Source organism: Pogoniulus pusillus, chromosome 8, assembly GCF_015220805.1.
Source record: "Pogoniulus pusillus isolate bPogPus1 chromosome 8, bPogPus1.pri, whole genome shotgun sequence".
Classification (NCBI taxonomy): domain Eukaryota; kingdom Metazoa; phylum Chordata; class Aves; order Piciformes; family Lybiidae; genus Pogoniulus; species Pogoniulus pusillus.
Genome location: NC_087271.1, coordinates 39858844 through 39876958, shown reverse-complemented (window position 1 = coordinate 39876958; position 18115 = coordinate 39858844). Strand labels below are relative to the sequence as shown.

The following is an 18115-nucleotide window of genomic DNA, read 5'->3' as shown; positions in this document are numbered from 1 at the left end:
TGCAGAAAGCATTAACAGCTGGCTCCCCTCTCAGCAACCCCACGCAGAACAAATGGGGGAGGGGGACCCGAGTCAGAGGAAGTCCCTCTGCATTTTTTCTGCTTAAGAATACAATTTTAACTCAAGTTTTAGGGATGGCCACAGACAGGGACTAGAGGTGAAGTCTGTATTTAAGTCAGCACAGAGGGGGAAATGTCACTGGTGTAGCTGGTTTGCGTCCTTCCAGTCAGATGATGTATCAAGAGTGCAAGGTAATTAACATCCAAGGAATGCAGCTTACATAGAATCAAGCAGGTTGGAAGAGACCTCCAAGCTCAGCCAGGCCAACCTAGCACCCAGCCCTGGCCAAGCAACCAGACAATGGCACTAAGTGCCTCAGCCAGGCTTGGCTTCAACACCTACAGCCACGGCAACTCCACCACCACCTCCCTGGGCAGCCCATTCCAATGCCAATCACTCTCTCTGCCAGGAACTTCCTCCTAACATCCAGCCTAGACCTCCCCTGGCACAACTTGAGACTGTGTCCCCTCGTTCTGTTGCTGGTTCACCCTTCCCACAAGCAGGCTTGGTTTGATCTAGAGGAATTGCCTGTGAACTTCAACAAACCCAACTCAGATTTCCCTGAAGGATCAGAGCAGCCTGCCAGAAATCTTCCAAGCGTGAGTCCTGTGAAGTGCCACACAGGATCCAGCTTATGGTCCCAGGCTTCCAAGTTCATTAGTACACAAAGCACCAAGGGCAGGAAGAACGCCTGGAGACTTTCCTTACCTGCAGGCTCCAATGGTGCAGCTGTGTACAGCCACAAGAGGAGCTTGGCAGAGGAAGTAACACTTAAGAGGAAGATTTTCCTGGGGAAAAAAGGCCCTAAAGATGTTCAAAAGAAAAGCAATAGAGGGGCATAAGCACATCCTTACAAAGAAGTTTGGCAGTTCAGAGCTGCTGTGCTACTCTTCTCCATCCCTTTCTAAAAACACATTACTAAAGAAAAACAAACACCTCAACATTTCCCAAGCCCAACCACAGAGCAGAATTGAAACCACAGGAATCAAGCTCCCTGAGGACCATTCCACAGCTCTCTTACATAGCTGCTTAACACTTCATCAGGTGAAGCTCCACACAGTCTCAAAACAAGGTTATTAAACTCCAGTTACAGCAGAATTTATAACTGCTATTATCAGGGAGCAAGGTGATGCTCAACTGACCCTGGGTAATCTGCCTGATGGATCTCAAGGCCAGAAAGAGACCAGAAGACCATCCAGCTTGGATACTACATAAAGCTATACACCAGGCCAGTACTAAGGGAAGGCTGAGAGGGGATCTTATCAACAGGCTCAGGGCAGACCTCATTGCTGTCTACAACTACCTGAAGGGAGGCTGTAGCCAGGTGGGGGTTGGTTTCTTCTGCCAATTGGAAGGGACCCAAAGAAATCATTGTGTCCGACTCCTCTGCCAGAGCAGGGCCACACAATCTAGCACAAGTCACACAGGAACACACCCAGACAGCCCTTGAAAGGCTCCAGAGAAGGAGACTCCACAGCCTCTCTGGGCAGCCTGTGCCAGTGCTCTGGGACCCTTACAGGACAGAAGTTCCCCCTTGTGTTGAGCTGGAACCTTCTGTGCTGCAACTTGCACCCATTGCTCCTTGTCCTATCCCAGGGAGCAGTGAGCAGAGCCTGTACCCCCCCTCCTGACCCCCAGCCTCAGATGTTTATAGGCATTTATCAAATCCCCTCTCAGTCTTCTCTTCTCCAGATGACAATCAACGGTTACCTGCTGCAGGATACCCAACAAAAACTCAGTTTCTAAATCAAGCACAGAATGCAAAATGTACCAAAATAACTGGAAAGTGAGAGCAAGAAAAAGTTAAAAGGCAGGTGAAACCATGGGAAGAAACACCAAACTTGGGAGATTGAACAGAGCTATGTGAGAAGAGGAAAAACCTCTGATACAAGTGATCTACAGCTCTGGGGGTGCCTCCTGCACATCCTTGTTTCGGAGCATCACTTCATCCCACTACCAGGTTCCAAACAATTTCTGCAAGCAAAACCTTATCCTTGAGCATAAAAGTCCTTTTCTCACAAACCCAGACTTTGGCAGCTTTGAGCATGTCTGTCACCAGCTCCAAGGTGGATCAGGTGGAGAGGTTTGCCAGTTGTGGCCACACCACCCAGCTAAAACCAGACCTGAGCCACTGCTCGCTGCTGTGGTTAAAACTTCCCCTGCCCTCTCCACAGCTAGAGACCACCTCCCCCTGCCCCACACTGGACAAGTGGTACCCACACAATGAAAAAGGTCCCTGGAGCACTTCCAAAGTCAACACAGTCACCATATGAATTCCTTCACTACACTCCATTTCCACCCAACTCCTCTCCTCCTCCCCAGGGACCTGCTGACAAGGCACCCAGCATGTCAGGGAAGAGAAAGCAAGGAGCTAGTGCTCCTCTCCTCCCTGCCTGCAATATCCTGACTCTGTGTGGGCCACAAGTCTCCAATAAAAGAGGAATCTGGGAACAAACAAGAGCAGCACCTCCCCAGCCAGCTTCCCAGATCCCTCCACTCACTCCTCCACACCAGAGACTGGGCACCCTGAGCTCAGCACTAGCCCTTTGACAAAGGAGTCACCACTGTACCTTCCAGCATTGTCTTGCTGTAGCACGATTTCCATCCAGGTGGGGGCTTCTTTAATACAGTTGGTGACTTCAAAACACTTTACAAATGTCTCTTGTTGGGTTTTCTGCAGATGCCACCCGAGCCTGTGTGCCATCAAAAGACAAAGCTCCTCTGTCTGTTCTGCCATGCTGCTAACATGGAAAACCACAGAGGTATCAAGGCACAAACTCTTTTGGCAATTTAGAAGACATCTTTCCACACTTGCAGCCCTGCAGTGCCCTCCATGCTTTGTACTGCCACAGGAAAGGTCATGGCTGAGCTGAGACCAGCCAATTTCCTCCCATCCATCAAACCCAAGGTGACCTGAGAGAGAGTTTGCTGCCAGTATCCCACCACTCTGCCAGCCAGAAGGTTTCTAGAGAGCAGAAGTGCTCCTCACCCAGCTGCTCTCCACAGACACCCTCTTCACTGGTCTCACCAGTAAGGGTTTTTCAACCTAGTGTTCGTTGCTCTGGGCCACTCTCATGCTGGGAAGGCTTTGGAGACACACATCTAACAGCTACATGGCTCTGGCCAGCCTGATCTAGGGTAGGGCGTCTCTGCCCATGGCAGGGGGGTTGGAACTAGATGATCCTTGTGGCCTCTTCCAACCCTGACTCATTTATTTGATGATACATCTAGATTGCTTTTCAACAGCTGTGCAGAAAGCATCTACTAAATGGCCAAAGGCAGGGAGATACAAACTGAAAGCCCCCCTGAGTGCACCTTGTCCAAATCCAACCTTCTTTGCCATCTCCACAGCAGTGAGAGATGAGAGCAGAGCAGCTGGGAAACAGCTTGCTGACTCTGCTGCCCATTCTGCCTGCCAAGCCTGTGAAAAACTGGAAAGAAGCCTCCTTAATACAGCACCTCCCCTTCTCTCCTCCCTTGTCTGCCACGATAAATGCAAGCACGAACTCCGCCTGCGCCCACAGGCAGCTGCAAGCTCCTGGGCACAGATGAGGATGGATAAGAGGTCTCGGAGCACTTCCAGGGAGTCTCACAGGAGGCACAGAGAGTCCCCCACTACACAGGGCAAACGGGAGAAGAGGGAGAGCAGCAGAGAAGCCAGCAAGGGAAAGGGAGACCCGAAGCAGGAGAAAGCAAAGGAGCTCAAGAGCACGTCAGGGGCCGACGGCAGGGTGCACACATCCACAGTGGTGGACGTGGACGATGTGGTGTCCGAGGAGGAGATGGAGGCGATGGCACTGCTGGACAGCGAGCGGCAAGAGGAAGGTATGGCCTGTGGAAAGGAAGGGGCCAGACAGCTATGGGTGGGTCACAGTATGGCTCTACTGTCTGCCAGGTGAGTGTTGTCACAGCCACCTTGCAGAGACAGGACAGGAGCCTCCAGGCAACTCCTGCAGTCAGCCCAGGATTGATCAGCACTGCCTAGCACAGCAATGGACTTTGCAACGAGCAGTTGCACTGACAGCCTCCTTCGTGCTGCAGATGCTGCTCCCCAGTTCTATTCCACCTCTATTCTCTTCTATTTCTCACTTACCTCTTTTTAGGTGGAGGGGATCAGCCTTGATGCCAGGCCCTAGCCCAACGGACTGCACTGCAGAGAAGAACTGCACTTAAGGAGCACACTCGCAGCTCCTCTTCCAAATAACCTACAAGAGCAGCTTCTCTCCAGGTCATGTGTTTGTTAGGCAGCTCCTCAGCCTGTCAGGATAGGATGGAGCACCAGGCATCTTTTGGCAAGATGGTTGGGCCTCTTTGGACCCAGCATCACCACAGACATAGCAGATGTGCCTTAGAGAAGCCAGCATCACTGCTCCACTGCCAGCAGCTCTGCAGCCCCTAGAGTGACACAACAGCTCAGACTTGCTCCTCTTTCTCTGGGAACTAAGTTTTTCATGGATGTCTGTTCTGCCTTCATCACAGGAATCCCAGCTAGCGAGTGGTGCTGGGGAGTTCTAGTTCTTACTTGCTCATGGGATCTGAACCTCCCCCAGGACCTGGTAGCTTTGCCTAGAGCTCCAAAGGCAAAGGCACAGGGATGGAAGGGCTAAAAGAGATCCAAAGCGGAAGGGATGCAGGAATGCTAACTTCACCATAGGGAGATGTGGTCCAGCCTCTGGACCAAGGTACACCCAGAAGTCATCTATCAATTTTCTGGCCATGCCTGTGGATTTTCCCTCAGGCAGAAGAACAACTGAGGGCACCCAGAGCAAGAGGACCCATGCTGACTTTGGGGAAATGTAGAAGGTAGCACTCCTCTGAGTCTGACACCTTGCTCAGCCTCCAGCACGTTGATGTCAATGCTGTAGAGCACAGGGAGATGTCAGTGGCATCAGTGGCTTGGTCCCACTATGTTAGATAAATGGGATGCAATAAAGCCTTATTCCAAACAGACATAAGGTACTCTGGTAGAGAAAGGCACTTGAGGTTGTGCATGGTGAAAGCTGACTCTTGTCTCTAAGCTTTCTCCTTACCACTAGCTAGTCCTTCCAGACAAGCTTCTGCCATCATTCTGTGATTCTAAGCTTCTGCCAGCCCAGCTCACCCAATAGGTTTCCCATTCTAAGACTTACTTGGCAGCCACAGGTCGCAGTGAAGGCTGTCTTCTTGCCAAGCAAAGCATGGATCAGTTTCTGACAGGAAAGCAGAGACAAATACCAGTCTGTCTTGGCAGGCCCTGGCCACCTGGGACAGGGAATGTTCTTTAACACACCTCCCCAGGGAGACAAATCATAGAATGGTCTAGGTTGGAAGGGACCTCAAGGACCATCCAGCTCCAATCCCTGCTGTAGGCAGGGACACCTCCCACTAGAGCAGGTTGCTCAAGGCCTCACCCAACCTGGCCTTGAACACCTCCAGAGAGGGAGCAGCCACAGCCTCCCTGGGCAACCTGTGCCAGTGTCTCACCACCCTCACTGTGAAGAACTTCCTGTTAACATCCAGTCTAAATCTCTCCTCTTACAGTTTAAACCCATTACCTCTTGACCTGTCATTACAAGACCTTGTCAATAGTCCCTCCTCAGCCCTCCTGTAAGCCCCCTTCAGATGCTGGTTCATCTAAACCAACTCTAGACAAAGGACAACCCTGAGACTAATCTGTGTAGGCATTTGTCAAGGCATCAGTGTTTCGGGAGCAGTCCCCTTCTAACACAGTCATGTTGGATTTCTGGCTGGGGCACTTAGTGCCATGGTCTGGTTGATTGGACAGGGCTGGGAGCTAGGTTGGACTGGATGAGCTTGGAGGTCTCTTCCAACTTTGTTTATTCTGTGATTCTCCCTAGGTCTAAAGTCTCCAGGCCTGGGCATCTGTGAGTGGCTCCTGACCATCTTGTCTTTCCTGTTTGTGATAATGACCTTCCCCATTTCCATCTGGTTCTGCATGAAGGTGAGAAAGGCACAAGGCCTCCCTGGGTTTAGATTTGGTGTCTGATGTGGATGTGCACAGCCCACTCATTCCACACATGTCACACACAAGCATAAAGCTTTTTTTGGCCCATGGCTCTACTTACACATCTTCAACTCCTCATTAGTTTTCCTTACGACATGTTACTGCCACAGAGGAGTCCAACCACAGCCTACCAGATACTCCTGCTGCAGCAGCAGCAAGGCAAGGGCTTAGGTCACCCCTTTTGAAAAACAGATTGCAGGTCTGTTCACTTTCAAACACCATCTGCAGTCTACCCAGCCCAGAGGTGGCTGCAATGAAAAGACAAGATAAAAATCTGAATTAAAAACCAACTCCATAGAATCAGTCAGGGTTGGAAGGGGCCACAAGGAGCAGACAGTTTTAAGCCCCCTGCCATGCCCAGGGACACCTTACCCTAGAGCAGCCTGGCCACAGCCTCAGCCAGCCTGGCCTCAACCACCTCCCTGGGCAACCCATTCCAGCCTCTCACCACTCTCATGCTCAACAACTTCCTCTTCACCTCCACTCTGACTCTCCCCACCTCCAGCTTTGCTCCATTCCCCCCAGTCCTGGCACTACCTGACAGCCTAAAAAGTCCCTCCCCAGCCTTTTTGTAGGTCCCCTTCAGATCCTGGAAGGCCACAGGAAGGTCACCTGGGAGCCTTCTCTTCTGCATCCTGCACAGCCCAAATTCCCTCAGTCTGTGCTCACAGCAGAGCTGCTGCAGCCTCTGAGCATCCTCCTGGCCCTGCTCTGGACACTCTCCAGCACCTCCACATCCCTCTTGGAATTGGTACTCCAGAACTGGATGCAGATCTTAATAGAGATTGATCTGTTAGTTGATATCAACTTCCCCTCCCCTCCTCCTCCTCTTTTCTCAGCTTTATAGCACGGCTCCAAGGAGGCAGCTTTTGATTCCCAGGGCATTTCACATGCATCCTGTCCTTCACAATCTTGGCAGTAGCACAGCTCAGATTTTGCCCCTGTGAGTGTGCACACACGGTTCTGCTGGAGGGGGGCAACCAAAATTTAACTCAGTGTTGAAGTCTGGGCAAGCTGTAAGGAAGCCAAACGCTGGCCTCGTGCTAGGAAACCCTGGGCAGCTCTTACACAAGCTACCCACCAAATCTCAGGCTGCCACAGGGCTGCCCAAATGCTACCCAGGCATAAGGCTCGCCAGCAGTTCTGGGCCAGCTTCTCCACTTGTCCAGGGAGAACATGGTAATGGACCTAAGTGTAAAGGGACTTGGTGGTGACATGTGACTCCAGCAGCTGTGGTGACTCTGCAGTGAGGTGTGAAGCCCCTTTCCCCAGTCCCACACCCTCCCCTCCAGCCTAGCTTTCGTTTCCCTCTGCAGGTGGTGCGGGAGTACGAGAGAGCCATCGTTTTCCGGCTTGGACATCTCCTTCCTGGCAGAGCCAGAGGGCCTGGTAAGGTGGTACCAAGCTCCCCTCAGCCACACCACTCCTCTTCTTCCTGCTCTACCAAAGCTCACGTGCTGGTTGCCCTTGAGGCAGGTCTGGTTGGCCAGGGGATGGGATGTCTTTGGCCTCTTGCTCTTAAGGGCTGGTACCTTCTAATGGCTTGCCCCAACACAGCAGTAGCCTCAGAATTTGAGCCTGTGCCTTCGTAGTCCCCTGCATGCCAAACCCTCCCAAGCAGGAAAGGCAATTTGTGTGGTTCTGATGATCACCAGTTGCCTTTCTGTTCCTCCCATAGGTCTTTTGTTTTTCCTCCCCTGCCTGGACACATATCACAAGGTAGACCTCCGCCTGAAAACCTTAGAGATCCCCTTCCATCAGGTACGGCTGACACCTCATCTCTAGGTTCACTTCTGGATCTCTTTGCACTGAAATCTTCCTTATTCTTCCTGCCTTCAGCCCTGCACAGAAAAGTTTGAAAGAGACATCTCAAAGTAGCCCTAACACCTCAAAAAATGGAAGACAGGGAGGGAAAAAATCATCATGGTCAATTTTCTCCTTTTTTTCCCCTATTGGTGCTTTTACTCTCCTTTGGTTTGACTCGAGTCAGTGGTAACACACAGCAGTGGGGAGGGGAGGGGCCAGAGATACTGGACCGTGGGGGGGTTTATTAGCCACCATAATGAGAACCAGCAGAAACAGGAGCTTAAAGTAAGATCTGAAAGCAACCTAAGTGTGGCACTGTACTCCTGTACAAACTTGGGAGAAGGGGCAGAAGGAAGGGCTTAACACTTGTTTCTAAACTTTGGGCCCATAAACCTCCCTAGCCACAGCCCCTTCTCTCCTTCAGGGGAATGTTGTCTGTGTTACTGTGCAGCCAGCAGGACTGTCCTTGTCTGGTGGCATCTCCACGGTGTACATCAGGTTTCCTCCTGGAGATACTGTGAGTGAGCACACAGCTCAGATCACAGCCTAGCCTCTTGGAACAGGATGGCTACTTACCCCAAAGTCCCCTTCTCAAGAGCTGTACAGAAGACACAGACACAAAGATGCTGCTTGGGGAACCAAGATCCAGAGGTAGCCAATGGCAGAGGTGGGAACAGCAAAGACAAAACCATCCAGGATAGTCCTCACCATTCTCTTAATTGTGGTTGGTCTCTTCTGCCAGGCAAGCAGCAACAGAAGAAGGGGACACAGTCTCAAGCTGTGCCAGGGCAGGTCTAGGCTGGATGTTAGGAGGAAGTTCTTGCCAGAGAGAGTGATTGGCATTGGAATGGGCTGCCCAGGGAGGTGCTGGAGTCACCATCCCTGGAGGTGTTGAAGCCAAGCCTGGCTGAGGCACTTCGTGCCATGGTCTGGTTGATTGGCCAGGGCTGGGTGCTAGGTTGGCCTGGCTGAGCTTGGAGCTCTCTTCCTACCTGGTTGATTCTATGACTTAGGTATGTCAGAACCAGCTCCATCTCCCATAATGTCTTCTACTCAGGTAGTGACCAAAGACATGGTTACCCTGGAGATCGATGCTGTCTGCTACTACCGGCTGGAGAATGCCTCTCTGCTCCTCACCACCCTGACCAGCATCTCCAGTGCCATCCAGCTGCTGGTGCAGACCACCACGAAGCGTCTCCTGGCGCATCGAGCCTTCTCTGAACTTCTCTTGGACAGGAAGACCATCAGCCAGGAGATAAAGGTGCTTCCACAGGGCAGCAGAGAGCAGAGCAAGGGGCAAAGTGAGGCTTCACACCGAAACCCAGGCAATCAGTCCCTCAGAATCACCGAGGCTGGCTCGCAGAAGGGCACAGCAGCCACACATCTCCTGTGCACACAGATGGGAGGTTTCTCTTCTGTATCTTTTGACTCTGGTCACTGTAGAGGAAACACACACAGCGTGGGCCTCGCAGGTGGCAGAGAGGATGGTGTGAGGGGCATGAAGGAACCACTCAGTCCAGCTTTATCGCTGCTTTTCAGTACTTAGCCCAGGGAGGAGATTCTGCAGCCTGAGGGGCATTCCACAAAGCCAGTGTATGTGGGATGTCCAGCAGCAGTTCTCTCCACAGAACTCACATGCATGATGATACTGGTCAGGAATGGAATGTTTCCTCTGGAACTCAACTGGTCCCACACTTGAAGCAGTAGAGGTTGGTTAAATCATGCTAAGCTCCTGGCAACAACACAAACCGCAAGTGAGTGGAGCAGTATTTCTGAGGGGCCTCACACAACAGCAGACAAAAGCCTGCAGTCAGCTGCTTTGGATGTCACAGCATTCAGATTGTCAGGGGGTGGAAGGGACCTCCAGAAATCAGCTAGGCCAACCTGGAGCAGGGTCACCTAGAACAGGCTGCACAGGAATATGTCCAGACAGGTTTGTACACTCTCTAGAGAGGATGACTCCTCGACCTCTCCGGGTAGCCTGGCCCAGTGGCTCCAGCACCCTCGGAATTTTTCCTTATAGAAACATAGAATGAAGTTGGAAACAACCTCTGAGGTCAGAGAGTCCAAGCATCAACCTGTCTCAGTCCCTGCGAGGGCCATGGCCAGTGCTGCTGGTGCTGTGCCCTTGTTCTAAAAGCATTCCTCTTCACAGGTGGCTCTGGACGCGGTCACAGGCTGCTGGGGGATCAAAGTGGAGAGAACAGAAATGTAGGTAGGAGTGCTGGTTGAGAGGACTTTCCTGGCCCTTTTGCCCTGCTCACTGCTGCCTGCTCCTCTTCCTGCTTCGCCTCTGGATCCCTTCTTCCTCCAGCTATTCCCCTTGCGTTCCTCTTCTCCCTGCCCCTTTCAGCCTCTCTGCCAAAACATTCACATACTTGGTCCTGCACTGACAGCCAGGATGGGATCCTCAGTTGGGATCTTTGCAGCATTTTGCTGCTGCAAGCAGAGTTTGCACCCAATTCTGGTAGCCCAACAGGAGCAGCAGGCACTGAATCCTGCATCCCACTCTAATGACCCAAGCTCCTATCACTGGTAGGGATGGGCTCATCACTCAGGAACCCATGCAGAAAGGCTGGACTTGCTCACCACATAGAATTCCATAGAGGAGAGATCCAAGCAGTCAATAAGTAAATCTATGAACAGAAGGAAGTTCCTGTGCCTGTCCTGAAAGCAGCTGCAGAGAGTTCTCTGCTGTCTCACAAAGTGAGCTTAGACTTAAAGCCTTAGAGGTCTCTCTGCTGCCTACTGATCATGCAAGCCTGGTCACTACACAACCAGTGTGGGAAAGAAGGATGGGAACGAAGGTAGAAGGTTGAATTAAGACACACAGAAAAGCAACACCCAGGAACAGAAAAGCCCCAAACCTCAGTTAACTGCTGTGCAGAGACTGACTGATGAGCCCAGTCCAACCCTCAGCCTGACCACCCAGTGCTGCCAGGGTGACTGATGAGCCCAGTCCAACCCTCAGCCTGACCACCCAGTGCTGCCAGGGCAGCCTGGAGCCCAGCTAATGCCTGTGCTTTACCACCGCAGCAACAACGTTCAGCTGCCCGCTGAGGTGCGGCAGTCCCTGGCCGCAGAAGCAGAGGCCCAGAGACAGGCCAAAGTGCGGGTATGTGCAGAGTGTGCCAGCTCTGAGTACTTCTCACCTCCTTCCAAAGCATCCTTCCTCCCTTTCCCACTCCCTGGCTTCAGCTCCCTGAGACAGCTCTGGGAAGAGAGGTTTCAAGAGTTGTGTATAGCGAAGGGAGCTGCGGCAAGAGTCTGGGTCAGCCCAGCAGAGAGACAGATCTGCTCTGTGGTCTGTGTGAAGGACAGAAGGACACACCAAAGAGGTTTGGGCTCATCCCTGGACCCACAGTGATCACCATGTGGATCTCTTCCTCAGCGTTTCACTCTCCTCTAAGAGGCCAGGACAGGGCTGTCACCACTGTCACGGGCACTGCGCCTTGCTCAGTCCAGGCTGCTCTCTATGCATTGCACTGAGCGTCTCAAAGGTTTGGTGTCCAGCACCCTCTACAAACCCAGCCTAGAGCTGCCCTCTCCCAGGGTTTTGCAGCAAGGCCATGCCCAATGGTGAGCCCTGATGGCTCTGGTAAAGTTAGATATGAAGTCCCAAACTTCTGGGAGCATGGAGCAGCCTGGCACATGGTACGGTTTTCAGAGAGCAGGAACGTTACAATCACACCAGCCCTGGGAATTTCATGGTGCCAGCCTCCCAGCCTGTGCCCCCCTAGTCTCACAGAAATCTTCTGTGCTCCTCTGCTTGGCAGGTTATTGCTGCCGAGGGGGAAAAGGCTGCTTCCGAGTCCCTGCGGATGGCAGCCGAGATCCTGTCCAGTGCCCCTGCTGCTGCTCAGCTCCGCTACCTCCATGCTCTGCACTCCCTCACTGCGGAGAAACCTGCTGCCTTCATCCTGCCCTTGCCTTTGGATGCCATGAACCTCATCCCTCCAGCCACCCACAGTGCTCCAACAGTGAGCAGCCTCCTCACGGATACCACAAAGCCCCCAGAAACCCCCAAAGACAAGAAGGACTCACCCATGCTCTGAGAGCTGTCCCAGAAATGGTTGCCAAACTACTCCTGGCCAGCTCTGCTCAGAGAGGAGCAAGAAGGCAGGTCCTGATCTGGAGGCAGGAGAGGAGGTCCAGGCCTGTAATATAAAGTGGATTCTGCATGGAAAAAAGCCTCTGCTTGCTTTGGAAAGGGACAAAGATGGAGCACAATACAGGTGGCAGGTGAGCAGAGGGGTGAAGGATGTTGATCCTTCCCTTGCACAGGGCCAGATGCACCCCCAGGGCTTGGCCCTAGGTCTGGTCTATCATAGAACCACAGAATGTTAAGGACTGGAAGAGACCTCTAGATATCATCTACTCCAACCTCCCTGCCAAAACAGCACCACCTAGGGCAGGCCACACAGGAGCGCACCCAGGTGGGTCTTGGAAGTCTCCAGAGAAGGAAACTCCAAAACCTGTCTGGGCAGCCTGCTTCAGTGCTCCATCAGCCTGATGAGTAGAGAAGTTTTACCTCATGTTGAGGTGGAACTTCCTGTGTTCCAGTTACTGGTCACTGCCCCTTGTCCTGTCACAGGGCACCACTGATAAGGGACTGGCCCCTTCTTGCCACCTGCCTACCCTTCAGATATCTATAACCACTCAGATCTCCTCCCAGGCTTCTCTTCTCTGGGTTGAACAGCCCCAGGTCTCTCAGCCTTTCCTCTAAGACATGTTCCAGTCCCTTAATCATGCTCACAAGCACCCACTGGACTCTCCAGCATTTCTCTGTCCCTCTTGAACTGGAGAGCACAGAACTGGACACAATACTCCAGATGTGCTCTCACTAGGGCAGAGTAGAGGGGGAGGAGAACCTCCCTCCCATTCTGCCCCATCCCTGCAGGAAAGACAAACCAACCCCAACGTACTTACATGCCTCATATCCCCAAGCTGGACAGGTGGGCAGCAAAAAGTGGGTGCCAAACAATGGGTGGGGGGAACTTGGGCAGGTTGGCCAGTGCTGCCAGCCTGGGGGCTCTGCAGGGAAGGAAAGAGCTGGGTCCCAGGGCAGAGGCAGGATTTCAGCTGCCAGCCATGGGCACACACATACATACTCTGGCAACCAAGGTGCCCAGCCCTAGTTCTAAGCCGGGAGGAAAGGGCAGCCTCTAAGGCCTGGCACAGTGCCTGTGCAGAGGACAGGCAGGCTGTGCTGCTGCTGCCTTCCACTGGGTGGGGAGGCAGGACAAGGTCTGGGTTCGTGGGCATCTCTAAACGCTTTAGAGGTGATCTGTTCAACTAACTCTCACCGGGCTGGCAGGGAGGAAACCAGTACCTCTGGGGAAGAGCCAGCTGAGAGCTTTGGGAGCAGTAATGCTTCTGCTGCAGCTGCCTTGGTAACCACCACACACAGAGAAAGAAAAGGTGCCCAAAACTCCTGTAATCCTCCAAACCCCTCTGCCTCTGTCCTGCCAAAAGATATTTGAAGTGGCCATTTGCACCTAGGGATACTCCAATCCTTGGCAGAGATGTTCCCCAGCAAAGATTTTTCCCCAGCACTGGACACTAAAGATTTGGCTGGGCAGGGGCTGGGCCATCTTGTCTAGACCATGGTTTTGCCAAGAAAGTTTGGGCCTTGAGGTCCCTTCCAACCTGCTGTTCTCTGATGGTCACAGAACCAACCAGGTTGGTAGAGACCTCCAAGCTCATCCAGCCCAACCTAGCACCCAGCCCTGGCCAACCAACCAGACCATGGCACTAAGTGCCTCAGCCAGGCTTGGCTGCAACACCTCCAGGCACAGCAACTCCACCACCTCCCTGGGCAGCCCATTCCAATGCCAATCACTCTCTCTGACAACAACTTCCTCCTAACATCCAGTCTAGACCTCCCCTGGCACAACTTGAGACTGTGTGCCCTTCTTCTGTTGCTGCTTGCCTGTCAGCAGAGCCCAACCCCACCTGGTTACAGCCTCCCTTCAGGTAGCTGCAGACAGCAATGAGCTCTGCCCTGAGCCTCCTCTGCTGCAGGCTGCACACCCCCAGCTCCCTCAGCCTCTCCTCAGAGGGCTGTGCTCCAGGCCCCTCCCCAGCCTTGCTGCCCTTCTCTGGACACCTTCCAGCATCTCAACATCTCTCTTGAACTGAGGAGCCCAGAACTGGACACAGCACTCCAGGTGTGGCCTGAGCAGTGCTGAGCACAGGGGCAGAAGAACCTCCCTTGTCCTGCTGCCCACACTGCTCCTGATACACATTCTTGATAAACAACAGGAAGCAAGACCAAGGCAAGGGGAGAAGGAATATGCATGGACAGAAGAGATGCAGGTAGGAAAAAGTTGAGGTAGAGGTAGCAACAGTGTCATAAAGGTAAAAGATTGAAGCTGTGTGAGAAGGTGGAGGACAAGTAAGATAGATGTGGAAGAGGTAGAGCCATCCAGAAGAAGAGCATAGATGCTGACATGGCTCACAGGTGTTGGGGTAGTGGATGAGGAGTAAGGCAGCAGGTTGGTGGCAAGATACTGCTATGGAAGGATACACAAGAAAATACTCAGGCACAGCTGTTCTTTAATATTATCTTTTTCTGGACCTCTTGGACTGGTTCGAGGTAGAAGCTTTGGGACTTGAGCAGGACCCAACTTATGAGACTCTTTTTTGGAGATATTTTTCTGAAAGAAATAAAACAAAATAAGCCAGAGCCAATAAAGAGCCTGCAGAGTAGCTCTGATGTGAAGGCAGACAGGAGGCACTGAAAGACTAAGGGTAAAAAAGGTTTCATCCTCATTCTTTCTCCATCTCCACATCCTGTACTCGCTCGGGTGCAGGTGAGAGAGGACATGAGAAAATGCTTTCAGCCACAGCATACATGCAACCAAAGGTACCCAGTGGCACACCAAATGGGCAAGATCAATAGGTCAGCAGCATTCAAGTAGCTCCTGGAGACAAGAAGAGTGCCCTGTGCCATGAAGAGAAGGCCTGTAGCCTCTGAGAGTGAAAGGACATGGAACATGCCTCAGTTTCTACCTCAAAATCTGATCCTTGTCTAACAGGGACCACTCACTCACTCACAAGGGAGTTAATCACACTGATCTGCGAGGCACAGACACTGTGCTCTGTGTCAGACAGAATTAACTGCTCTCCAAACCAGACCACCTTCAGCAGTTCTTTCTGCCCTGATCTTGAATCACATGAAAAGCTTCCTTTCGTGGTCTCTGACAAAGAGCTTTGACAAAACCCTGGGGATGAATCAGGTATCCTCAAAGATTGCTTCCCTCTCTGAAGCTGGGAGAGGGTTCAGAATGTTGTACTCCTGACCTTGCTCTTCTTTTTGTGCTGCCTGTGGGGTGACTCTCCCCTCCTTCTCCAGCTCACTCTCTAGGTCTTTGATTCTCTGCAGAGCTTCTTCCAGCTTCTCTTCAAGACCTTCAGATCTCTCCTCCGCTTTCTGGGCGCGGATCTCCGTTTCCCTGGAACACAGAAGCAAAGGTAGTGCTGAAGTCTGAAGTCTAAGCAGCTGCTGGCAGGATACCTAAAAGAAAGATTTGGAAGCCAAAGTGTTCAGTGGGATTGACTGATCCTATAAAAAGCATTTCTGGTTTCAGAGAAGGGCCTTGGTAAAAGATCTCTGAAGGCCTTCACTGCACATCGACATAAACACCCTCCAAATTGCATTATTTTCCCAACTCACAGCTTGCTAGCAAAGGGTGAGAGGCTGATCTTCATCCTGTGAGGTTAAGTAAGAGCACAGTCAATTCTGTTAGCAAGGCTGATGAGATAGACTTACCCTGGATGATGCAAGCTCACAGATGAAAAAAGCAAGAGGAAATATAAATCAGAGCACCTGAGCCTGCCTAAGCATGGAGGAAGCAATCTCCAGACATAAACCTTGATGTGATTCTGCAGAGACACATGAGTGTCCCTTCCTTGGGTTCTCTATACTTTAAGCATGCTACATGGCTGTAGCTACCAAGCTCCTGGGCACTAGCAGGCCCTGGAAGTGCTCAGCTGCATTCACATGGCACCCTGCAAGTGCTAACAGGTCCTGAAGCATTAAGAAGACTTGTGGAAAACCACCACGAGTACCCCTGCAATGCAGCTCATGAGCACACAAAGTGGAATATCTATACACAGGTGAAGGACAGCTGACATGGGCCATGCCTTCAGCTAACACAAATCACAGTCAATGGCCCAAGACAATCAGAACAGAAGCAAACCCCAAATTAGATCAACAGATAGGAACGAAGCAGAACTTTAGCAGAGAGAGAACAGGATGAACGCCTGGGATGAAACTGTCCCACCCTCGCCTCCCACACAGGACCAGTACTCACAGGAGCTGCACCTGCAGATGTTCCAGCACTGCAAGGGCTTCAAATCCTTTCTGAGAAGAGGGAGTCGATGCCTTGGTGGCAGTCATCTCTCTCTGGTTGGGAAGAGCAAAGCCTTTTGTGACTGACTGTGCGACAAGCACTGCCACATCTCATCTGCAGCCTGTGCGCGGTTTGGTGCTGCTGGCTCGGTGCACAGCTGCAACACAGACAGCAGCAGAGTACCAGCAGAACCTGTGTGGAGTTTGAGCCTAGCTGGGGTATTTCAGTGAGAGGAATTAGATGCCAGGCTGTGGAAAGGAAACAATGCTGATGTCTGCTGCACTCACAGGCTTGCTGAGATGGATAAACCCAAGAACATAACCCTAGATACCAGTGGGTGAGTGCCTTTGGGCACCTGTGCCTTTTCTCCCAGCCCTGCTTTCTGGGTAACTGATCCTTCTGCTTCCTAACCCCCCTGGCCGATCCTCCAAACTCACCTTGCACGCAAGGCAAAGTCTGGGATAAGGTAGAAGGGTGGAAAGGAGGTGGAAGGGTGGTTGGGAGCTCCTCCTGGGGACTGTGGTTTCTGGGATCACACACAGCATCACAGGATGTGAGGGGTTGGAAGGGACCCAAGGAGATCATTGAGTCCAAGCCCCCTGCCAGAGCAGGAGCACACAATCTAGCACAGATCACACAGGAACACATCCAGACAGGCCTTGAAAGTCTCCAGGGAAGGAGACTCCACAACCTCTCTGGGCAGCCATGGTTCAGGAGAACAAATTACAGTGGTGATCGTGGGCAAGGATTATTTACAATTTCAAGGAGAGAGGCACTGGAGAGAAGACCAACACCACGCATTGCCCAGTAGGTTTGGCAAGGACCTCATCAGAGAGCTTGAGAAGACAGCCAAAACCCAGCTGCAAATCTCTGCCAAGGGGCAGGAACCATTGGTGTGGTAGAGACACATACCCCTGTCACTGACACCAGGTCTGACTTCAGAGACTTCAGGTGGATGTTGGAGTCGTGTCCTATGTATCTGATCATGTCTGCAGTAGCTTCATTGTCCTCAGTCTGATAACCTGTACCAGGACCTGGCCACTGCTGCTGAGGGAGAAAGGGAACAAGAAACAGGAGGTAATTCTAGCCCAGGGGCACTCAAGGCAGCTGTAGAGTCAAGAAGAGTATGCTGGTTTGAGGCTAACTGGAACAATTTAATGAGAAAAATCAGATTACAGGCTGTGAAAAGAAAACAATCATGATGGATACTGCCCTGGGTTTTTTTTCCCCCTCATATCCACTGTAAGCCTCCCTCTGATGGTTTGGGAGGTTTATATTTGATATTAGGAAAAAAAATCTCTCCTGAAAGAGTGGTCAGGCATTGGAACAGGCTGCCCAGGGAGGTGGTGGAGTCACCATCCCTGGGGGTGTTTAAGAAAGGTGTGGACATTGTGGGCTTAGGTGGGCAGTTGGATGTGATAATCTTAGGGGTCTTTCCCAACTGAAACAGTTCTATGTCCAGCAGATCAAGGGAGGTTCTCCTTCCCCTCTACTCTGCCCTGCTGAGACCTCATCTTGAATACTGCCTTCAGTTTTGGGCTCCCCAGTTTAAGAGGTACAGGGATCTGCTGGAGAGGGTCCAGCAAAGGAATATGAGGATGATGAAGGGACTGGAGGGCATGGCTTATAAGGAGAGGCTGAGGGGCCCGGGGCTGCTTAGTCTGGAGAAGAGAAGACTGAGAGGGGATTTAATCAAAGCAACAATTTAAAAGGTCCTGCTGGAAAGTAGCATGTTGCAGCTACTGCAGTCACCTCTATAACCCAAGTTCTTCCTTCACCTCTAATGGTTCTTCCTCTGATAAGGGTTTCCTACTAGTGATGGCATCTTCAGCTTCAAGCTCTTCCCGAGTTGAAGAAATGTCCTTAAGCTTCAGTTGCAATTCCTGCA

The 18115-nt window shown here is 51.9% G+C and overlaps 2 protein-coding genes across 2 annotated transcripts in view; one reads left to right on the top strand and one right to left on the bottom strand.

The window, feature by feature from the left end:
• Positions 1-3608: 3608 nt before the first annotated feature.
• NPHS2 (NPHS2 stomatin family member, podocin) lies at positions 3609-12021 on the top strand. The gene is made up of 8 exons (XM_064148328.1): positions 3609-3885; positions 5898-6001; positions 7381-7453; positions 7743-7825; positions 8928-9131; positions 10026-10081; positions 10907-10985; positions 11647-12021. The coding sequence occupies exons 1-8, from the start codon at positions 3609-3611 to the stop codon at positions 11923-11925; spliced, it is 1155 nt and encodes a 384-aa protein (XP_064004398.1). The 3' UTR covers positions 11926-12021.
• The window catches only part of AXDND1 (axonemal dynein light chain domain containing 1), a 30507-nt gene continuing 24215 nt past the window's right edge, over positions 11824-18115 (bottom strand). The window contains exons 21-26 of the mRNA XM_064148327.1: positions 18006-18110; positions 17140-17271; positions 16189-16280; positions 15176-15327; positions 14451-14529; positions 11824-12027 (exon numbers count right to left, since the gene is read on the bottom strand). Of these exons, the coding sequence (XP_064004397.1) occupies positions 14501-14529; positions 15176-15327; positions 16189-16280; positions 17140-17271; positions 18006-18110 (510 nt within the window). The 3' untranslated portion in view covers positions 11824-12027; positions 14451-14500. The remainder of the gene's footprint in view (positions 12028-14450; positions 14530-15175; positions 15328-16188; positions 16281-17139; positions 17272-18005; positions 18111-18115) is intronic.